Below are 21,754 nucleotides of genomic sequence, written 5' to 3' on the forward strand. Positions count from 1 at the left end.
GACACAAAAATAAATTTGATTGTTTCCAATGCAGGATTTTAATGTAAGTGCCACCAAAACAAAAATAACATTGAGAAATGGGTTTTAAATTTGTGTTTTATGGGAGAAGAATGTCTTCTATTTGCTCTGTATTAGTAAGCTAGTATCATGAGTTCATGAGATCAAAATTCAGCAGTAAGCTGGAGATTTCCTGCTTTAACCCAGCTTGAGATGATACTGTTGATCCTAACAGGGGCTCAACACTCAACTAATGAGAAATTGGTCTCTATCAGGTCAAATACTTCAATTCAATGAAGTTTTTTGTAGTGACAGTCTTTTTTGTGCTCTATTTGAAGGCCCTCAAACCATGCACATTTTCTTCAGTATGTGAGTGAATGTCTCTTCCCCAGTGAGCAAAATTACTACTGAAGCCAATGTGACAGACCAAAGGCTTAGAGAAGATATCATCCTCTTTGTGCCAGACCATGAGTGGTGAAGAGAATCAAAAATCAACAGGGAAAACTGATGCAGATATGTTGGATATGTACCATGCTGGCTATTTCAACACTGCTAGAGTATTTAGGAAAGATACTGCCTAATAATTGCCAGAGTTGACAGCAGTGAGTTACTTGCTTTGTCCTCTGTTTAAAGGAAGTAGTAGATTTTCCACAGCCACTGAAAGCTTTTTATAAAATGTTTGCTAATTCAGGCATCTTATGTTGGTTTTTAGACACCTTATGTTGGTTTTTAAGGTTATCCGAATATTACATTATTCTTTGTTACTGCTGTATGACATCGCCACTAATTAAAACCAGTAAACTGACACTTGTTTCTACATTTCTAATTGGAGAACAATGAGTTATCTTCCATTCACCCAGTGCAACAATCAGCATTTTATTGATTTTGTAGTTTAGTTTTTCTTACTTATTCATTTCACCTGGTAGTTTTCCCAAGCAGTGATTAACATCAGTTGCAACCTATACTAATGAGAGGAGTGTACCACATTTTCTGTGCCCCTATGTGTTATTCATGTCAGCAGTGGACCTACATTTAGGTATGGAAGGAGTGTTAGTGCAGGTGTGAAGAGAGTTTGAAATAACGACACAGTATAAAACAGAGCACTCTTGCTTGAAGTCTGAACACTTTATGGACCTTTGAATTAGTTTTGCTTAAATATCAAATTAATTCTCTTCCAAAGAGACAGAAATATAGAAGAGACGTATATTTTCATGTTATATATCACTGTGAAATGTTCTGCTAAGTTCTGGATGGAGAAGGAACACTATAGCTTGATTTCAGAATGTTTTCTTACATAATTTAAAAAAATCAAAGTATATGTAATAAGTAGAGCCAGGCAATACATATGTACTCAGTGTCATTTGTGTAGTTGATGTTCTGGAAGGAAGTGGACTTTACAGGACTACTTCTTTGGGTCTTCCACAACAAATATTTTCAGTATGTTTTAAAACTGTTGCTGTTCAAAAAACAATTTTTACTTACATGTTAATTCAAGCCACAAAGACTATATACTAATCCACAAATGGACTTCATTTACAAACTGGGAGGGGCTCCAGTTCTTAGCCTTGATCCTTGTCCATGTCTGCTTTTGCTGAACTCCTAATTACCTTCTTTGTCCACTGCAATTTCAGTAATGCAATAATGGGTGGAATTTTTGAGCCCCCCAAAAAAGGAATTATAAGTGATATCCACTAGTCAACTACTGCATGGAGTAAGGAATACATTATTGGAAAAATCCTTTCAAAAATGATTAAATGAGGATGTATTCAACTTTCTATAAATCAATACAGGGTCCAAGGTACTTCTATCCAGATCCGGTGCAGTGCCAGGGTGGGTGTAATACAATACATGTTAATGGGCATGACTGAGATACTGAGGACAGTAAATAATTACCTGCATCCTCTGTGAAACAGAAACACCTTTATAGATACAGATTTACAAACTTTCAATTTCTTACTGAAATTAAACTACTAAAAAGAATAGTAGGCAAGAAGACACTACTGCATGAATCTTCACTGTAGGGCAGACAAAAAAAACACAGTCTACCCAACTGCTTGAAGGACTAACATACAAGTTTACAAAACTAATGCGTGAATTTAAATTGCTGTCACTAGACAAATTTTCTGCTCTCCATCAACAACATTGTAGGTAGTGGCAGAAGCTAAGGATCTGTTATTTTCACAGCATTGATGTCTTAGTCTTAGATATCACCTCTGTCAAGTGTTTGTTCACGTTGTTATGTTTTGCAGTAGAATTAGTAATGTAGAAATGGAGGCAGTAGTTGTGAAATCATATTTTCTACTTATTCAGCAGCCTGCCATCAAAACACAGGGTTTAACACAATAAAGTTTGTTCTCATACTATCTGTGTCATACTGTTTGTCAGTGAGGTATGTTGGATGAATGTAACTACCCAGCTTCTTGTGCTTTCTGGTATCTGCTTGGTTGAATCACGCCGTGACTGACACTGAGGCACATTAGTGGGAGGATTGTTTATGAGAAGAAGGGAAACAAATTTGACACTTGAGTTTACAAGGGAAGTTGTTGCTGGAGCACAGATGCTCACTGCCACCAAACACTCACAGCTGAGGTCAGGGAAATCTGTCAGGGAAAGCAAAGCAGCCTTGAAGCAATGCTATTTTACTGGCTGGCAGAAGAGAGCACACATGAATTACTGTTACAGCTGAGCAGAGAGCTTACCTCTTTCCTTTACTTCCTTAGGATTGCCTAACGTCCTTTTTTTTCACAACATGTTATAATGAGACGTGCAGAAGAGTTCCTCTCCCATCTCCCTCTCTCCTTTGTTTCCTCAGAGACCTACAGTCTCTTCTAGGGACTGGTGGCTTTGACAGCATCAGCCAGCAGGTCTCAGACTATGTGGTCCCATCTGATGTCCTTTTACACTCCCTGGCAATTGTTTTTATAGCTCTCGTGTCATGCCAACATGCTATATTTTGTGCTTTTGCATAGAGCAAGGCATAGCTTTGAAACAGGCTTGATCAGCACAGAAGTACTGTCAAACAGTAAATCTGGGAATGGGGTAATTTAAAAATACGTATTTTCCTGTGCTGTGGATATCCTATGACAAAAAATATTGATAAAATGAGTTTTTTGGGGGCTAAGTTGGGCTGTGCCATTGGCTAATGATGCTCTGGCAGAAGAATACATGAGATACTTGGAAGGGAAAAGGAAATTGTGGAGAAGACTGAAGAAAATATATAAAAAGAATATGTACCATAAAAGAGTTAGCTTTCAAATACAGCAGTTTCTTGAGTAAGGAGAAGGAATTTATAGGAAGACAGAACGTGCACGAATGAAGAAGCTGGCAGAGATCTGTGGGGAGAGAGACTAGGGAACATTAGATAGGGGAACAGCAAAGACTGGAGATCAAGGTCGAGAGAAACAGATTAAAGCAGTAAGCCAAAGCAAAAAATACATTTTGAAGAACCACAATGAGTCATTTCCTCCAAACACAAAGAAAGGTAAGAGGTAAGAAAGGTAGAGGAAAAGATACATGCATTTGCACAGGTGGAAAGAACAGTTTATACAATAAAATGGAAATGAAATGAGGAGAATGAAGTTGCTCAGTAAATTCCTGTTGTTGGTGAAACATGATATGCTTTCACATCAGAGGGAATCCTTTCTTGATGGCTCTCTCTGTGGCTACTAAGTCCTGTAAGAGCTGTAATTCCAGGCTTAGCCAAAGGACTTCTGGTAGGGAAAACACTTGAAGAGAAGGCTGCAGTATTATGAATGATAACTATCATTTAATCATTGTTAAAAAAGAAATGTGAAATTAAATGGTAGAGATTTACCATCTATTATTTATTATATATTATATATATATATATATAATATTTAATATTATATATATATATATATTATATTTAATATAATTATTATTATATTTACCTGCTATTTAATATGTGCATAAAAGCTATTGTGTTCGGGGGATGTTAAGCCAGTGATAAGTACAGAAATGATGAATGCTTTACATCAGCAACACCCAGCAGATGCCTTGTTGACTGAAGCACTGTTTCCTTTCTGTCTTAACACTTTTGAACATGATTCTTGGAGGAGAGTAAGCATTTCCTTCACAGTGAGGAAGCTCAGTGTTTTATGTCTGTGCTTTTCTCTTTCCTTTTAGGGATCTCTTGCTGTCTGTGGCTCTTGGCCAGGTACTCTCGCTCCTTATCTGTGGCATTGGACTCACAAGCAAGTATTTGTCAGAAGATTTCCATGCCAACACACCTGTTTTTCAGAGCTTCCTCAATTATATCCTTCTATTCTTGGTCTACACAACAACACTAGCAGTCAGACAAGGTAAGTGTCTACCTGTGAAACTCACAATGTTTTGTGTAAGACAGTGATGATGAAACTTTTTCAGAACAACAATAAATGTGTTATGCTTAAGTGTGATTCAGACACATCACAGTAATATTTATAGTATATTTACACAGCCTAGTAAAGTACATTAGATAAACTAGAAAAAAAAAACCAAAACACCTAAATCTTTATTAATAAAGAATGAACTGACAGATTCAGGAGTAGGGTTAGATTCAAGGATAGGGCATCTACCTATATGCAGAAAAGAAACATCAGTACTTTTTACATCCCAAATATTTTTTTTAGGAATGCTCTTCTTGCTGCACTGTCACCACAGCCACACATTCAGGGTTTGTTTTAGATCTAACTGCATGTCTTACTGGGAAATATTAGTATGCTCTACATCTTATGTAGGCTAAGGAGAGCTCAGAAGCAAGCAAAGAAGAGTTTGCTTTTTCTAGTTGCTCATCAAAGAAACTCAGTACTTCACCAACTATTAGCAGCCAATTTTGAGTGTTTTGGAAGTAGGAGGTAGAAGGAAGGAATTTGGGATGCTGTCTCTCTGAGATGCTGGGTGGGCAGAGTAGTTCTATAGCCCTGCTGCTGCTCTGGGACAGGGCTTGTGTAAGCAATCTGGCCCCCCAAATGAGAAACGCATCTAAGTGCACTTCAGTACCATTTGCCAAATGATCCTCTATTTAATAGTTGATCTATAATACAGGTTTTTGGTGCTTTCCCTGCCTGTCCCTTCCTTCTCTGTGATTTCTTGTTTAGATAAAGTATGGGAAATTAACACATTAAAGTACATTTCTCATCCACTCATTTTTTCATAATTATATCATAAATTCATCTTCACAAAACACATGGATTAGAAGCTGTTAGGGGAGCTGTTAGGTCACAGCTTGAACTGGTGATTGAGCACCTGGCGAAGGGGTATTGTTGGCTCAGGGAGCACAAGCAAACTGCACCTGTGCTCCCCACATGACCAGAAGAAGTAGACCCACAGTGAAGCCTCCCTGGGCTCTTACAAGGGCCAGCCACTAATGGGAGAGTATTTCTTGGACCTAGGCTGTTTCTTCAGAATGATTGTTATGCAGTCAAGGAGCTACTTCACCAGTTGTAGGTGAGTTCAACTTACATTTCTGTGTATGACTACCTGTGAATACTTTGCCTAGTATTGTCAAGACCCTGTAAGAATCAATTTTGCTTCTTCATGAGCAGAACAGGAGCAAGATAAGAGAGCAAAAACATTACTTGCTTTCCTGATTGTCCTTTCCTGGTGGTAGGAGGGAAGGGCTCTGTCAAGGAAAAGAACTAGAATGTGTCTTAGGCCCCAGAACATCTATTAGCATATTGAGGTGCTCACATTTTTTATAGGAGCAAATAGTTCTGAATTGTTCTTTGATAGTAGATCTTTGTAATGATTTGGGATCAGCCTGGAAGCTGAAGTTCTTTAGTCAAGATAGTAGTGGATATAAGCATGACGTAACGCTAAGTATGGAAGTGTTTCAGAACAATAAGGGCTTCATTCCTGTGGGGAAAAAAAAAAACAACAACCAAGCATTAAAAAGATACTGCTGCACTACGGCAGAAAGTGCTGAAATGTACTACAACTGGAGTTTTACAGAACTTACTCTATGTTGATTGTTGTTAATAAACAATGGAGGTCAGGCAACTGAGGAAATGTTACCTCTTCCATAAGGAAGAATTGCCCAGGCATTGTGTTAGTCTTGGAATTTCAGTTGTGTAGTCTTGGAATATCAGTTGTGTAGGGCAATGCCACATGCTTTTCACTGCAGTAGGCTTTAAATGTGTATTAGTAGCATCTTCCCAGAGAACTGTGCTTGAAAATAATTTTTCTGAATGTAGGATTGCCTAGATGTTTGCAAATTCTATCCCGAAAATGTTCTCCTCAGGACTGATATAGATTTTGTGGAAGCCAACTTCCTGTGACCTTTAAATATATGTATTTCTTTTAAACACAAAATTGTGGGAGGATGTATGGGCTAGAAATCTGCTATGTATTACAGAGACTTGTTTAGAGTGCTGTTTGATGTCCAGTATACATTTGCTTTTTAATAACACTATCAAGCGTTATGTTTTACACACACACATAAAAATACTTAAGATTTTACTTTATTAAGTGACTTTCTGTTTATAAATGCAGTGTCTGATAAAAGAGAGTTTGCTGGAGTGCTCTTTAGTTCCAGGAAGGTAGGTTTGGGAAGTGAATGGTGAGGTATTAGCGTAAGGTCAAAAATATATTTTGGACATATGAGAATGGTTGGGGAAGATGTTTGAAGAGGCTTGCAGTTGAATATAAAGTGTACAAACAACCAGAGCACAACATAATGGGTGACAAAGGAATAGTCTGTAAAAGGGCTGTCGGAAGAGAGCTGTTTAAAAAAAAAAAGAAAGATGGTTTGGCTTAGTGTCCAAAAAAAAATCTAGATCAAAATTAGCTACTGAAGTAATGAAATCCACTGTCCAGGCACTCACTGTAGCATTAATGCTGAATGGCAGAGCAATGTACAACCAACTCATTAACTCAGCACTTAATAATGCCAAATGATTGAGCTTGGCATTCTTTTTGCTTGTATGTTTACTCAAATTCATTATCTATGTTTGTTTCACTAAGGCAGTTTTTCCAGCAGCTCTAATCATTTGGCTTCATTATCAGGTGGAAATCACGTAACTTATATTGCTTTTATATGGACTGATTTTGTTCTAAGTGCCAGGAGCAGCAGAAGGTGTTTTTTATCAATTGCAGTTCTTCTACAATATGCAAGGTCTAAGATTTTTAAATTACCCACTTTCTCCTTCAGAAATCAAACCATTGAGGTTGGCTGATAGTCAAAAATAACTGTATCCCTTTGTCTTTCTCTTTGCTTGCTTTTCTAGCCTCTGGGCTTCTGCAGAAATGTACTTGCCAAGAAACAGTCACTTGAGGTGGCCAAAGAATACCTTAATTCTCTGTTGGACTCAAAGCTATAATTTTCTGAGACATGTGGAACTCTGAAATTTCCATTAAATGAAATGTCTGGTATCTAGATAATTATTTTTTTTTCTATTCTGGGTATTCTTGTGCTCATCTTAATTCTTTTGTTATACATAAACTGAAGTTATTGTTTCCCTGAAGGTGTTTGTGCAGAGGCTCTTCACAGTGAGGCGTGCATATGCTCAGATGTGCAGAGAAGCAGGTAGTCACTTATCCACATGTGTGTACCCACTATTGCTTCTAGTCAAATACTCTTTAATGCACCAGCATTGATGTGCTGAGGTCTGAATATAATTTTTTAGTTTTCTTATGAAAACAATGCTATAAAATTTGTCACTTATGCAGCATTATCAGGCAGTGAATATCATTGTTTCATCTGATTGATATCAGCCAAATATTGAATAACTGGTAAGGGAACCCTCAGTTCTTCCTCTTGAAGTAAATTCTTCTCCTGCCTGTTTTTACAGCCAAAGCCTATGTTTGTCCATGTTAACACCTCTGAGTTGACAAGAAGGTTTTAGCTCAGTCCCCTTGTCAGAGGATTCTGCTTAGTAAGATCTTGTTCAGTACGCTACCTCATAGTCCTCTGGGTTGTATGTTATTACAAACTGAGGAAAAGGGACTCCTTGGCTATCAGGAAGAAAAGCCTTCTGTCAGTGAAATGAAGCTATGTGACATAGAACTGGTGGAGATAGTTTTAGCACCTTAAAAAGCAGTAAGTGGGAAATGGTCCGTAGTGGACCAGAAGGTGTTAATTATGAACAGTCAACATGAGTGCAAGCATCAGCAGCATGCAGCCAAAAATACATTACTTCTAAAAGCCACTTCATGTATGCTACACATGAAAACAATTCATCTACTAGGTGTTGTTGAAGAAGAAAAAACAAAAAAAAGTGAAGCTATTTTCTTATTATCCTGGAGCACAATAGATAAGTGGGCTGAGGGAGCATTAAGGGTGTGTTTTGAATGGAAGAGGAGCATAAAACCTTAAGGGTCAAATTCTGCGTGAGTAGCATGCCACAGTGCAAGTTCCTTTAATTTCAGTGCAATAAGTTAGTGTTTTCCAGCCACCATTTGTGAGAGCTGGCAATAATTTGCTAATTCAGAATAGGTTTCGTGAAATAGGTTTTATGGATAGATGAGTTCTGCTTCTAGACTAAGGTTATAGCATACATTAATACGAACATGGCTTTCACTAGAGTTACTGTAATGTCTTAGATTTGACAAATAATCAGATCCAGTCTGTGCCTCTAAGTTAAATACAGAGCCTTCTGACTTTCTTAAAGATTGCAGTCATGTCACTGGAATTTGATTTCTTTTTATGCATTTTTGTCTTGGACTTGTTTATGATCTTAGTATCTCAATCGTACGTAAATTACTGATTCATCTGCTATTCAGACATGTATCCTCATTTAGATACATGGGGAGGAAAAAATGACTGTAACATCCTTTCCACTTCCCTTGAATAACTGAAATGGGATACATGAAAAGAAATATGACACTTTATAGGCATTGGTTTCTTTTACTGCAGTTGTTGTCAGTTTTTTAGTGAATGATAGGAAGGATAGTTGTGTCTTTATTTTCATTCAGTTTCATTCCACTAACAGTGTTATCTCAAAGCTGGTATTATGCAGTTAACTTTGATAGACATACCATAATTCTTCAATATTAAGACCTTTTTTTTTTATGTGGGCTGCCCTTAAGAATATATTTGGGAAACAAAGAAAGTACATAATTTCACCTGATCAAACTATCTTAGATATAAAGTACTTTGGGCAATATGTGTTGTACCATAGAGGTGAAAAGTCTTCCTGAAAGGCATCAATCTTGTCACCATTTTCGAAGAGATGCCTTCAGAAATATGGGACCTTCTGTTTGGTTAGGAGGACAGAGAGTGATTTTGATTAGCAAATATACACTGCATCATTGTTCAGTTTTCTTAGCATGTTTGTGTCTCTGCTGTAGAACAAAGAGCTTGTTGATGCCTGCTGTGTTGTCCCCACAGCTCTAGACATACTGCTTTATGGTCCTCTCTGCTTGTGACAGAAGTGGTGCTCAGTCCTTAAAGACAATATGTTGGTGAGACTACACCCAGCCTCTGCATGGCAAAAATACTACTGCATTTTGCCTTGAAACCTGAGGGAAATGAGTATCAATCTGGTCAGGCTTCTCCTAGTCCACCTGCTGCAAGGGGACAAGCTGCACTATAAAAATGAAGCATCACAGTGAGCATGGCTTGGAATGATGAAAAATGATGATATTCTGATCTTTGGTATTCTCAGCAGCTCTGCAGATTCTTCCCTCTCCGTAGAGCTTTGCAATCTGTGGTGTACTTTCTCCTAATCACTCTGGGCTTCTAGGTAGGGGTGCCAAGTTATGTGGGCTATGCTTATTATGGAGGTAGTCAGCCAAACAGTCCTCTTGTCTGTGCTTTGAACAGCCGTTCTCATGTTTAGTAGGAATTCTGCACTTTATAAGGAAGAAACTAAAACTCTGGCTATTTACAGACACTTAAAAACCCCAATTTTTTTTTTTTTTTTTTTTTTTTTTTAACCTGCAATTTTTTGAATTTTGAATAGGAGATGTATAGGAGTGAGAAGTATGACTTGTCATCTGATTGTTTCCTACCACATCATAGGTAACAGATGACTAGATCCAGTTTCCTGTCCAGTGCCATTTGTATAATCATTTTGTTTGTCTATGAATTTTCCCTCCATTTTCAGCTTTTTTTTTTTTTTTTTTTTTTTTTTTTTTTAATTTCCTGCTGTGAACTACAGAATATTGCTGCTGTCTCCACAGCATGAGCTATTACTATTCTACTCTGTAGGTGGCTACAGTTTAGAGAGATGTTAAACTATTTCTGCATACGGAAACTTCAGAGGACATTGTGATCTTGTTCTTTCTGATAGGTTCCCAAAGCCACAGCGTTTCTCTTCCCAATCTGATGAAGTCTTCTTGCATTCTTTAGCCATAATACAGAAACAGATGCAATTTCAACGCTGCTGGTAGGAATCATAAAATGGCTTGGATTAGAAGGGACCTCAAAGATCATTAAGTTCCAACCACCATGCCAAGGGTAGGGTTGCCAACCTCTAAATCAACTTTTAGATCAGGTTGCCCAGAAGCCCTATCCCACCTGGTTACAGTAAAAAGCAATAGACCACACTGAGTATAAGACAACAGTTTTAAAAACAATAAACTTGACCTTTCTGTCTTCTGCTTTGCTGTTCCTAGTGATGAAGTTGGGTGGGTTTTGTTGTTTTTTTTTTTTTTTTTTTTTTTTTTTCCAGCCCTCAGGGTTTTTCATTGCCATCTGCCTTGTTTCCCTAATCAGTGTACATAAGCTTTCTGCGCTGACCTTACTGCTTCTTTCCACCCCACACAAGGGACCAGCCATTTCAGGGCTGAGTCAGTTTTCATCAGGTGCATCTTGCTTTACCAGCTGTTAAGCAAGTTATAAATAAACACTTACAGAGGTGAATCCTGGCCCCAAATGTAGTGAGAAGGTTTTGACAGGTAATGCCACAAAATAAGCCTCAGCCTTTTCTTTTTCCTGTTTTAATTTCTCAGTTCTGTCTCCTAATTGTTAGGCCAGACACCTGCTAACCAAGTAGGAAAAATCCCATGTTAAAAAGCATGCACTTTTCTGCTAATCTTTTTGTAATTTTTTTGAATAAGATGCATGTCCCATGGTTGAAGACTTGAAAAGTACTTTTCCTTTAGGATGCATGGGGCAGCAGTTCAGCAGAAGCATAGTATGCTGTGGTTTAGTGATGTGAATACTAACATACTCAAGGAGACCCCAGAAGCAATAAAGGCTAAGCCTATTCATGCATCCATGAAGCAGTATTCTCTGTAGTAGTAATCCATGGTCCCTGATGCAGTTCATTCAGAGTCCAGTTTGCTTCAAAAATAGCTCTGCCTCTCAAAGAAATAAATCTGTGCCATCAAAGACAAAAGAACCTCCATGAGGACCTTGACCAAAAGTACAGGAGCACCTCTGCTGATTCAATCAAGAGGACAAAAAAAAAAAAAAAAAAAAAAAAAAGGTGGAGAAGGGAGATCTCTTACTGTCCTCTTGATCTAAATGAGGAAATGGGAGGTCTTATCTACAGAGAAAAGAGAATCTGTACTAAGATTGCTTATGAACTAAGGGTATCTCTCCTTGTAGCAAAATCCCTGGAGTGTTTAAGTGTTTGAGTAGTGAGAACACTTAGGTCAAGGTGTTCAGACATGGGCATGTTTTTGGCTACCAGACTTATGCCATCGACCAGTTCCTTCTAGAAACAATGTTTGGATTTGCATTATGATTCAAATACTAGTGCTTATTTTGTAAAAGAAGCCTCACAGGCCCTATTTGCAGTGAACATGAAAGGACAGTCTCCTGTTTTAGAACATGAAGAACACGTGGCAGCTCCATAAGTGCATAATTAAAGTCATGGATGCAATAAAATGGAAGGCAGTGCATTTATTTAGCTTACAGCTGCAACACCACAGGTAGCTAGTGGGATTTAGCAGAATCCAAACAATGATCACAGGGTAGTATTTTACACTGTGATGCTTTTCTTGTTAATTTCAGCACCGAGATCTGAGGCTTGGGGAAAATCCACAATATACATTTGCATGTATTTATTTGGATCAAGATTTAGGTTTTGTTGCTGAGCCTGTGAAGCTCCCTCCTTGCACTCTTCCAGGAGCTGTGTCAGCCTTTCAAGCACAACGCTAATCTGCATGGAATTCTATGGGTATCAGTTTGTGGAGTGAAACCTTGTTTCTGGAGGCATGAGTGGATGGGCTCAAGAAGGCTCTTAGGAAGTGCCATTGAAACACTTGTACTTCTCAGCTCCTTGACTTGTATTCCTATCTCAGCAGCTGAAGTAATGTGTGTTCTCAGTGTTCCACAGATCCAAACGGGCACAGGTAGTACAGATTACAGAATGAAGGTTTTTTGGATACCTAGAAAGCTGGGTGTTGCCCAGTAAATTCTTACAGGTGCTTATGTACCATGGCAGGGGGCACATACCAAGTTTGGAAATTTGTATCATAATTTCAGAGTGTTGTGCAGGACCGTATGTGGTTCTTGGTTATTTTATCAGGGTGATAAAACAGTTTCCTATCTAGACTGCCTTAAAGTATGGCAAATAATAAATAGTCTATTAAGAGTCTGAGCTGAATCACAAGCAGAACATTATTTTGCTTAGAATTAAGGGGTAACTATCCTTTGTAATGTTTGTGTATGCATCTGACTTCTTCTCCCCCCTTAATACATAAACATTTCAAGTATTGTTTACAAAACCAACCATCCCTTCTCACTGCAATGAGAAAAGTTAATGTTTCGGATAAAATAGCTACCCTTGATCCTACAGCTGTAAGCAGAATGCAGGGGTCGTCTCTCCCATTTCACTCAGTATCAGTATTTGCTTGTGATTTACAGAAGCTTTAAACATTCATCAATTCAAGCAGTAGCCAAGGTAGCCAAATCCATATGCAATGCACGTAGCATCAGCGTTCATATGGGAGATTTGAGTGTGGTTACAAGATGATAACTGTATTGCCTGAAGGATGTAAGTCCCGCTCTGCCAGAATGGTGCTTTGTATGTAATTAGTGCAAAAATTCAGAGGAATAGTTTATCCTTGCAATCGCCTTTCTCATTAAAAGAGAATCATAATGAAAGAACAAAGCAGTCCCTGCAGTGAATTGGATTGCCTTCCTAAGTTTTCATTAAATCAAAGACTCAGCAGCATCTCATTTTGCAGAGCCCAGTTGTAAGCTGTACATAGGACTCGCAGCAAAGTCTGAAGATCACATCTTTTCTCAAGGTTTGGAAGTGCAGTGTACTTCTCTTACGTGAGAAATAGCCCACATCTCCATTCTATTTGTTGGATTTTATTAGCTTCTATTAGCAAGATGGCAGTGGACAAAGAAGAGAGTAAAGAGCATATGTAGTACTTCAAGTAACTCACATTCACCACTGCAGAAATTGATCTAAATAAACTTCCTCATTTAAAAGCAGTCTGAATCAAGGAAATGAAAAGTTAACATTAGTGGGGGGAAAAAGCTCAACTTTCTACTTATTTTTACAGTTCTTACCTAACGCCAAGCCATAATGCAAGTAATAATTTACTCTTCCTCCCTATCCATTATTATCATTGTAATCATATAATTATAGGTGAAACTAAATGCGTTGCTCATGCAAAAAAGTACAAATATCCTGTATGTTTTTTCCACTGCCTTGTAAGTGTTTGGTTTTTTTTTTTCCTTTCTACTTGGCTGAGCTGTTAGCCATTAGTATGCCATTATTTCAAACTCCTGTTGTATTTCTGCACGACAGCACTATAATAATAATTGCAACTTCATCTGAGAAATTGTTTACAAATGTAGTTCTCTAGGTATAAGCTGCTGTATTTCCTCCCCTCTGCTTACAACCAGCTGAGCAGGCAGGAGTACAGAGCCACTTTTGGATGATAATGGAAATACAGGGACCTGGGGTCTTGCCTCTTGGTTCAGATCTCCTTTTGGCTGAAATTTTGATTCACAAACCCAGAGGGTGATTTAGACCTAGGTAGCTACTGAATAGAGGAGTGAAGGTGCTCCCTCTCAGTGCAAGGTCATTAGCAGTCTGCTTTACATTATCTTTTCCTGATTTAATGTTAAAGAGAGAAGGAGAAGGCTAGTGTATGCTGTCTGACAGCCTCCTTCAGTTCTTGCTCACATTTTCCCTGATGGGTGGAGGGCTCTTTGACAGCAGAAGTGAGCTCTCTAAATACGTGGAGGAGGCAGAGGCCACGTGCATATCTCAGAAAAAAAAAAATCTTCCAGTTTTCAGTAATAGATTGGTGACAGTCAAACTCTTACAGAAATGTAGCAAGTGAGGTTTCCAAGGAGAGCTATATACCTGCCTTTTCTGAGTTAAATATTCATCATCTTGCTTCTGTGCAGGTGCTAAATACAATTTGTCCGTCCTTCTCTGTTCCTCTGTGATCTGATACCCGGTTTTATTTTATTTAATTGTACAGGAGATTTTAAAAACTCAGGGTAGAAGTGAACTGTTACTGCTATAGTTAAATGGATCTGCACTGATTTACCCTGATGATAATATTAATACAAAAGTGGTATTTTCATGACTGTGTTAAAATATATTCTATTATTGTTGCTTTTTCAAATCTTTTATTTGAACCTGTTCTTGAGTGTCCTGTTAAGGTTTCAGCCAATTGGAGCACAAGAACAACCACTAGCTAATGTCTGTGTTTTGTACGTTTGATATTTTAGTGATTTGGCTCAATTTTAAAGGAATTGTATGATTTGTTCTCATGAAGTACCAGATTCTAAGACTATAAATTATTTATAAAATTAGTGTCTATTGCTTATTATCTCAAGCTCTAGTTAGCTCAGGAATGCCTGATGTTCACTATGTTTAATTCTTCTTTGAAGGGGCAAATTATAAGATATAGGCCATGATATAACTAGGGATGTTTTGTGTCCTCACACAGCTTTCGTAAAAATTTAAAGAAATTAAATGCCTTAAAAGGGACAGAAGCTTGCCAAAATCCATGCTTTCCATGGAGCCAAGTTGCCAGTGAACTCTTCGCAAGCATGTCCCAGGGTGAATTCCTGACACCAATGAAGGATCCTGTAGATGCTCTCACAAAAGGATGTTGAAACCACGGACTAAATTTTATTGTAAGAGATGAGAGGAACTGCATTCTGAAGCTGAAGGGAACAGAAAAAACATCTGAAGAGCTGAATTTCTGTTGTCCTCATTGCTCACTAAGTCAGAACTTGTACTGTAGAAATGCTTGTTAGGAACAGGTTCCTGCTAAAGCTAGAGGTAAGATTGCTGAGTGAACTTGGCCATTGAGCTAAGCAGCTATTGGTCAGTGATTTGAAATCATTGAGTTGAATGCTTTCTAATAAAATCATATATCTGAGAGTGTGCAGCAACCTGGAAGGAAGCGAAGTTAGAGAGGCAGCTTCACAGTCAGAAGTCTCAGTGAGAATATCTTAAGCAGAGGCTGAAAACTGACCTGCCCTGCTGCTCTCTTGAATGCTGGTATTTGACAAACTGCAGCCTGTCAAGGTACAAGAATACTGTACCAACAAGTGTATGTCCTGACTTTTTAGTTTCTGTTTAGATGATAATATGGCTGGCATATAGAATTGTAGTGTTGCTTGTGTTGGAAGGTAAAGATCACCTAGTTCCAACTGCCATTAAATATATTCCTGTCACATCCCAAGCAACTTCTTCCTATGGTGTTTTCCTCATCCTACAGCAGATTCTGCATGTCTGTGGCAAAGAGTCCTACTGAAGATAGTTGTAGGGAGGGTAGTAATCAGTGAACATTATTGAGCAGAAGCAAGACTAACACTTTCTTCAACTTTTCTGCCCACGCTGCAGCGTTAGCACTGAAATTGCAGATAATTGTGATTTAGAGTGTTTGTAGATCTGCAGTGTGTGGTGGACCAAGATCTGCAATCACAGGAACATAGCTTTTTTTCTCTAGTGAATAGGATGCTAGAAAACGTAAATTCAGTCACTGTTAGTTTAGTGAAGATACTGAGCGTATGTGATTTTTGTAGTTATTTGCTTAGACAATGTAAAACAATCTATCAGAAGAATATTTCTCCGAAGTATGTAGTGAAATAAAGCTAATTTAAAATAATAATAAAAAAAATTCTTTGTAAGAAATTACACTTCAGAGAAATATTTTGCTATTTCGAAGAGAAAATTCAAGTGACATCTCAGAACAGCCTGCCTATAAGAGGACAAATGACTGTAGTAATTATGATAGTATTTTTACCAATAGTGTATTGCTTGTTGAACAGCAGTTTGGACTTGTGTATTATACGCAACTATTTCTTGCTCTTTGCTCTGTATGTTTGTTTTTTCATTAAGAGAAATCCATAATTGCAAAGGAAGAGTCCTCAGTGTGCCTGTGAATGAATTTATAGACTTCTCCATGGGAAAAGGAGGGAGGTCTTAAATATAAAGAAGCTGTGTCAATTACCTTGTATAGAAAATCATGAACAGTTTTCAGTAATTTATTTCTAAGCAAAAGTACACATCAGCCATTTAAAGGGACATTTATAAGTAAATGCATCTGCAGTTTGAAGTAGGATAGTCTAATAAACACAAGCCAGATTACACAAGAAAATTACTTCTTTCAAATCTAAACAAGCTGTATCTTCTTAGAAGTGTCACAGTTGCCTTCTGTTTTTTATATACACATTCAGTAGTACAGTAGCAATTAATTCCTAACTGGAGTTAATACCGATTGTAAGGTTCTATCAACTTTTTTCCTCACTTTTCTCGAAAGACTAATTTCTTTAATCCCTGTTAATATATTTCATATTTTGTCAGTGTTATGATAAAATGTCATCTCCTTTTCCTCAATATTTTGAAATGTGGAATAAAAATGTCAATTCATTTTCAACTGTCTCTGTCACATTTATTACAGAGGAATTTCTTCTTATGATTTCCACGAGGCTTGTGTTTATTTCCATTATTTCTACTAATCCTGCATGGGTGAGGAACAGTCTGTCATCTTCTGCTAATGACAGTGCTTGAAAGAAAATGTGACTACATTTCTGCAAGTTTTATCAACCATACTGTTGATGTTTCTCACTGTTTATTTTATTTTGTACTTCCTTAAACTCTGTTTAATGTTTTATGGATTTAATCTGTCATAAGCTGTACAGTATTTAATGGACTGGACACATTATTGGTTGAAAACGTAAGAAATGCTTGAAAGGAGCAGATTTTTTTAATGAAAATCTGGTATTAAGAGAGAGCTTCTTGGCTTAACTACAATGCTGTAGAATTACAAAGTTACAGGTAACAGAATCAATAGCACTGATGGTGGTTATTGCCTTTTGTGGTCTCAGGCAAAGGTTCATATTTGTTTGATTGGAACTATTTAGTTGTACAAGACAATATATAATTAGTGAAGAGTTTTGAGCAAACTACCGGTAGTGGTTTGCCCTTATTTCAGAGATAGTTTTCTTTCTAGTATCTGGTATGATGCTATGTTTTGGCACTAGGCTAAGAATAATGTTGATAACACCCCTATGTCTTAGGTTTTGCTGAGCAGTACTGTACAGATCCAAGGATATTTCAGTTTTTCAGCTCCTTGTACCCTCATATAAGGAGGGAGCTAGGGGTACACAAAAAGCTGGGAGAAGCACAACCAGGAGAGCTGTTCCTACTGACCTAAACTGGCTAAAGGGATGTCTGGTACTCTATAGTGTTCTGTTGAACAATAAAACTGGAGGAGTCAGCCAGGCTGCTGCTGCCTGGGGATTGGCTGGGCATCAGTGGGTCAGGTGAGCAGTTATGCATCATTTCTGTTTTATATGTTTCTTTACCACTATTGTTATCTTCCTTTTCTGTCCCATTAAACTAGCTTTATCACAGCTCACCAGTTTTACCTTTATTCTGAGTTTTTCCCTCATCCCACTGTGGGAGTTGTGAGCAAACAGATGTGTTGTTCTGCCTGTCAGGTTAAACCACAACATGGTTTTCATCTGAAGAGAATATCCTATACAGACAGTTTAGCTGCAGAGTGCCACTTAGGAATAAACCATTCCCTTTCAAGGGATTTAATATCAGACTTTTTTCATTTGAATATATTTCTGTTGCCTGTCAACATTACTAACTTCAGAACAAGGATAATAGCTGCTCTAGTAGATATACTGATAACTATTTCAGAGCTATAGATGACTGAAAGCTCTTTTTTCCACTTTCTTCCAAAATTATATCATTTAATAATAATTATGTGAGCAAAAAAAAAAAAAAAAAGTTAAAGACCTTCCAATGTAAACTTGGTGGGGATATATTGGTACTCAATTGATCCACTGCATCAACAGTTACCAGAGAAGGCTTTAACACTTCTTTGTTTCATAAATCAGTATTTGAAAAACGTCTTTTAGAAGTAATATGTATATACGAGAAATCATCTCTGTTGCAAGGGGTTGTATGAGGTTGTTTATATTTACGTATATTCTGTGGCCAAGTACAAACAGTATGCATGCCCCCACAACATCTGTTCAAGGGAAGGCATCATCCTTTTGGTATCTGAAATTAGAACATTGAGTTTGAGGCTCCTGGAAGACATGGTCAGAGATGGAATCCTAAGGAAAGTTGTGAGACAAGGTCAGCAAGCTGTGAAAGCCTGGGAAGAGCAAATATTTGTTCTGGATACTTGCCCTTGTGATACAGGAACATCCTTTACAAGTGAATTATTTTTGTTGTATTGGACCACTCAGTCTATCCTAAGTACCAAGCTAATAAGCTGTGTTGCCAGTTTCTTTGGTTGACTCATATGATCACAAAACAGGTTGTTTTTTTTTTTCCATCACTACTCCCAAGTCCATCTCTGAGACCAGTATAAGTCATTCTTTCCCTCCAGTGGTCAAATATTCCCAGGGTGGGGAGGGGATAGCCAATTAGCTGTATATGATTTTGAAGAGAATTAGAAAAATCATTGCTGGAGCTCTTTTATTTTGCTTGGATTGACCAAAGGATACTGTTAGAACTGTTAAGGAACTTTTGGGGAAGTGAAGATAGGAGAACAAATTGGGATAGTTCCACAAGGACTTTTCCTGGAGATCTCATCATGGTTTCTCAAATTCTGGGTGGCATGTAAGTCACAAGAGTTCTGTGACACTGCTGAGCAATTTTCTCACATAAATGCTATTAACTGCCACTCCTTCCAGTGGTGAAACAATCTAAGGAAAGGGGAAGGATTTCAATTCCAACACTTGAAAGCAGAAGTCTCATTGCATGATGTATCTGTGATTTACCTCCATCAGATTTAAGAAGTTCAGATTAAGGGCAGGAGTTGATGACACCTCTTTCTAGCTCTTTGTCACTCTCATGGAACAAAGAAAAATAGTCTTTTGATCCTCCCCAGTTCCCATGAAAAGTGAAAATTAAATTCAAACTTAATAATAAATGATCGTGTATGAAGATGGCATTTAAGGTTTTCATGGACCTGAATGGATTGGGCAAAAGGCAGAGTGCAGCAGAAAGTGGTTTATTTTCATATTTTTAGAACATAAATAATGTATGATATTCATGTAGCCTTCTGAGCAATTCTAGAAACCCATACAAGGAAATCTGTGTAGGGTTTTCATGAGCAGAAATTAAGACTAGAAAGCTGTAATGAGCAGGGGGAGTTGAGACCAAAATATTGATGGAGGCTTACACAAAGATAAGTGAGTCAGCATGCTTGGAGAATAACAGTTCTCGTCTTCTACTTAATTTGAAAGCCTTGTGTCGAATCTGTGATCAGTGGAATTCCCTGCTGATTGCAGTCTTCTCCATCATACCAAAATTATTTTTATGCTGCTTGTCTCTACTAGCAGTGCCATTCAGAGTTTTTTCTCTTCTTATTTATGATGTTCTCATTTTCTTCATTTATTAAATCTTTTTTATAATGTTGCTTTCCCTACATTATCCTGTGAACATTTTTTTCATCTATTCCAAGTGTTATCTATAGATGAAAAACGCTTGTCAACTGATTGTGACTTTTAAACTGTCTTCAAGTGATGCATTTGTTTCTGAGTCAGGGTTTAGCATCTTTTCCACCTATTTCATGTTAATATATCAGTAGCAATTTTTATTCTAGTATGATTTCATAAGGATGCAAATTGCTTACTATTTTTGGTAGGAGAAATGAAATGAACATCAGAGCTGTGATAGTGTGTTGTACAAGGCACTCTGCTATAAATTGAAATTAAATTAATGAATTCTGATGTCATTCCTCAAGACCTTTCTATAAAAGAATTGTAATACAAGGAAGATATATGTAATGAGGAACAAATGGAAAAAGAAGCTGTATTTTAGAACAAGATGCTGCATTTTCACTATATCAGTAATGGATTACGTCCGTGCCTGAAATAGAGGCAAGGGTTGAATTAAATTTCACAAGGATTTGAATTAAGTTTAAGATATAATGAGAATGCAGAAGAGAATGCAATTAGCCTTGGGTTATGTGCTCTGGTAAAGTGGGCAAAGGTGTTTATCTTTTTGAATTGTAAGTAAATACAAACTGTAATTTATAGAGTTTTAACAATTAAGTGTTTCATCACAATATACTGGCGTGGTTAGTTTGAGTGGGATAACCTTTTCATAGCTGCTTCCTTGGAAATGAAGCCAATAAAGTTATGTCTGAAAGACATGCCCCTTGTGGTTAGATTTCCGTCAAGCATACCCCTAGGGAATTAGTAGTTTCAGTGCTGAAGACCACAGGTTCCTTGAAGGCAGTAAATCAAATGAAAAGCGATCTATCTGTCTGTCCATCCTTTAATTACTGTGGTAGCTGAGTGCCTTTAAAATCTATTTTATTTTAAACCTTTTATGTTCAAATACATTAAATAAAACACTGAAAGTGTCAAAATTCTATTTCTAGCTTTGATTCTACTCACACTGAACAAGTCTTTAAAATGTAATGTTCTTTCTCTGCTGTGAACAGGAAAGAAAATCAGCAGACACTGAAGCAAACTTACAAAGACTGTACTTTGTACAAAATACCCAACTTTTATAGAATACTTTTGTTCAACAAACAAAGAGATTTGTGATCATGTGGGGTTTTTTTCTTAAAACCCTCATTTAATTTTGTCAACCAAGAGTATCTCCTCCATATTTTACAAGAAGTGTGTTTCTTACATAACTGCAAAGAAAAATGTTCAAACATGAAATGTATAATTCACTTATTTTTAAATCTCTAGTATGTTTATTACAACGTGATTCCTAGAACGTTTCAAATTTTGCAAGATACATCTACTTCAAAGAAATGTTTGCATATTTGTGGTTGGTTGTACTAAAAATAGTGTAAGCCTGATAGATTTAGTAGTTTGATGCTCTTAAAAATAGTCTACATTTGCCTGTGCTCTTTTTGGCAGAGGAAGTGAAAAGAGTGACAAACAAGAGAGGAAAAATATGATAAGTAGTATGCTGGTATTATGGTACAGCCATGCATGGTGGTTTGTCAATTGATTGCAACTTTTGGAAGTATCGTGGATTGTACAGCCTTCACTCAACGCAGAGAGCTCAATGCCACCAAAACTGCCATACAGTGCACGGACTGCTCATTTACAGTCACAATGGCTCACTGATCTCTCCACTTGTAAAAGGAGGAAAGCTTACTGACATCAAGTACATAGTATGGGGGACAAGATGCTGTTTGCCCCTTTGGACACTTGCCTTGTAGAACTTTTACGCACTTACTAAAAAACTGAGCTGAATCAACCCAAAGGTCTGCCTCATGTAGTCTTCTGTATCAGAGGTGGCATAAAGAGGTGCTTATGTAAGGAGAGATCACAAGAGCTTGTCTACTATCTGTGGTCTTTTTTTTTTTTTTTTTCCAAGTGAATTTTAATAATGCTTTTTTGAACTTCTTGATATTGCTTGCCTTCTTGTGGTAACAAGTTCCA

General features: G+C 37.4%; 1 protein-coding gene across 2 annotated transcripts in view; it reads left to right on the plus strand.

Annotated features, from left to right (window-relative positions):
• SLC35F1 (solute carrier family 35 member F1) overlaps positions 1 to 21,754 on the plus strand; it is a 233,560-nt gene that overhangs the window by 128,687 nt on the left and 83,119 nt on the right. For both annotated transcript variants that reach the window (XM_052671701.1, XM_052671695.1), the window contains exon 2: positions 4,144 to 4,319. In XM_052671701.1, the coding sequence (XP_052527661.1) occupies positions 4,144 to 4,319 (176 nt within the window). The remainder of the gene's footprint in view (positions 1 to 4,143; positions 4,320 to 21,754) is intronic.

This window comes from Tympanuchus pallidicinctus, unplaced genomic scaffold, assembly GCF_026119805.1.
Source record: "Tympanuchus pallidicinctus isolate F22 unplaced genomic scaffold, pur_lepc_1.0 scaffold1, whole genome shotgun sequence".
Classification (NCBI taxonomy): Eukaryota; Metazoa; Chordata; class Aves; order Galliformes; family Phasianidae; genus Tympanuchus; species Tympanuchus pallidicinctus.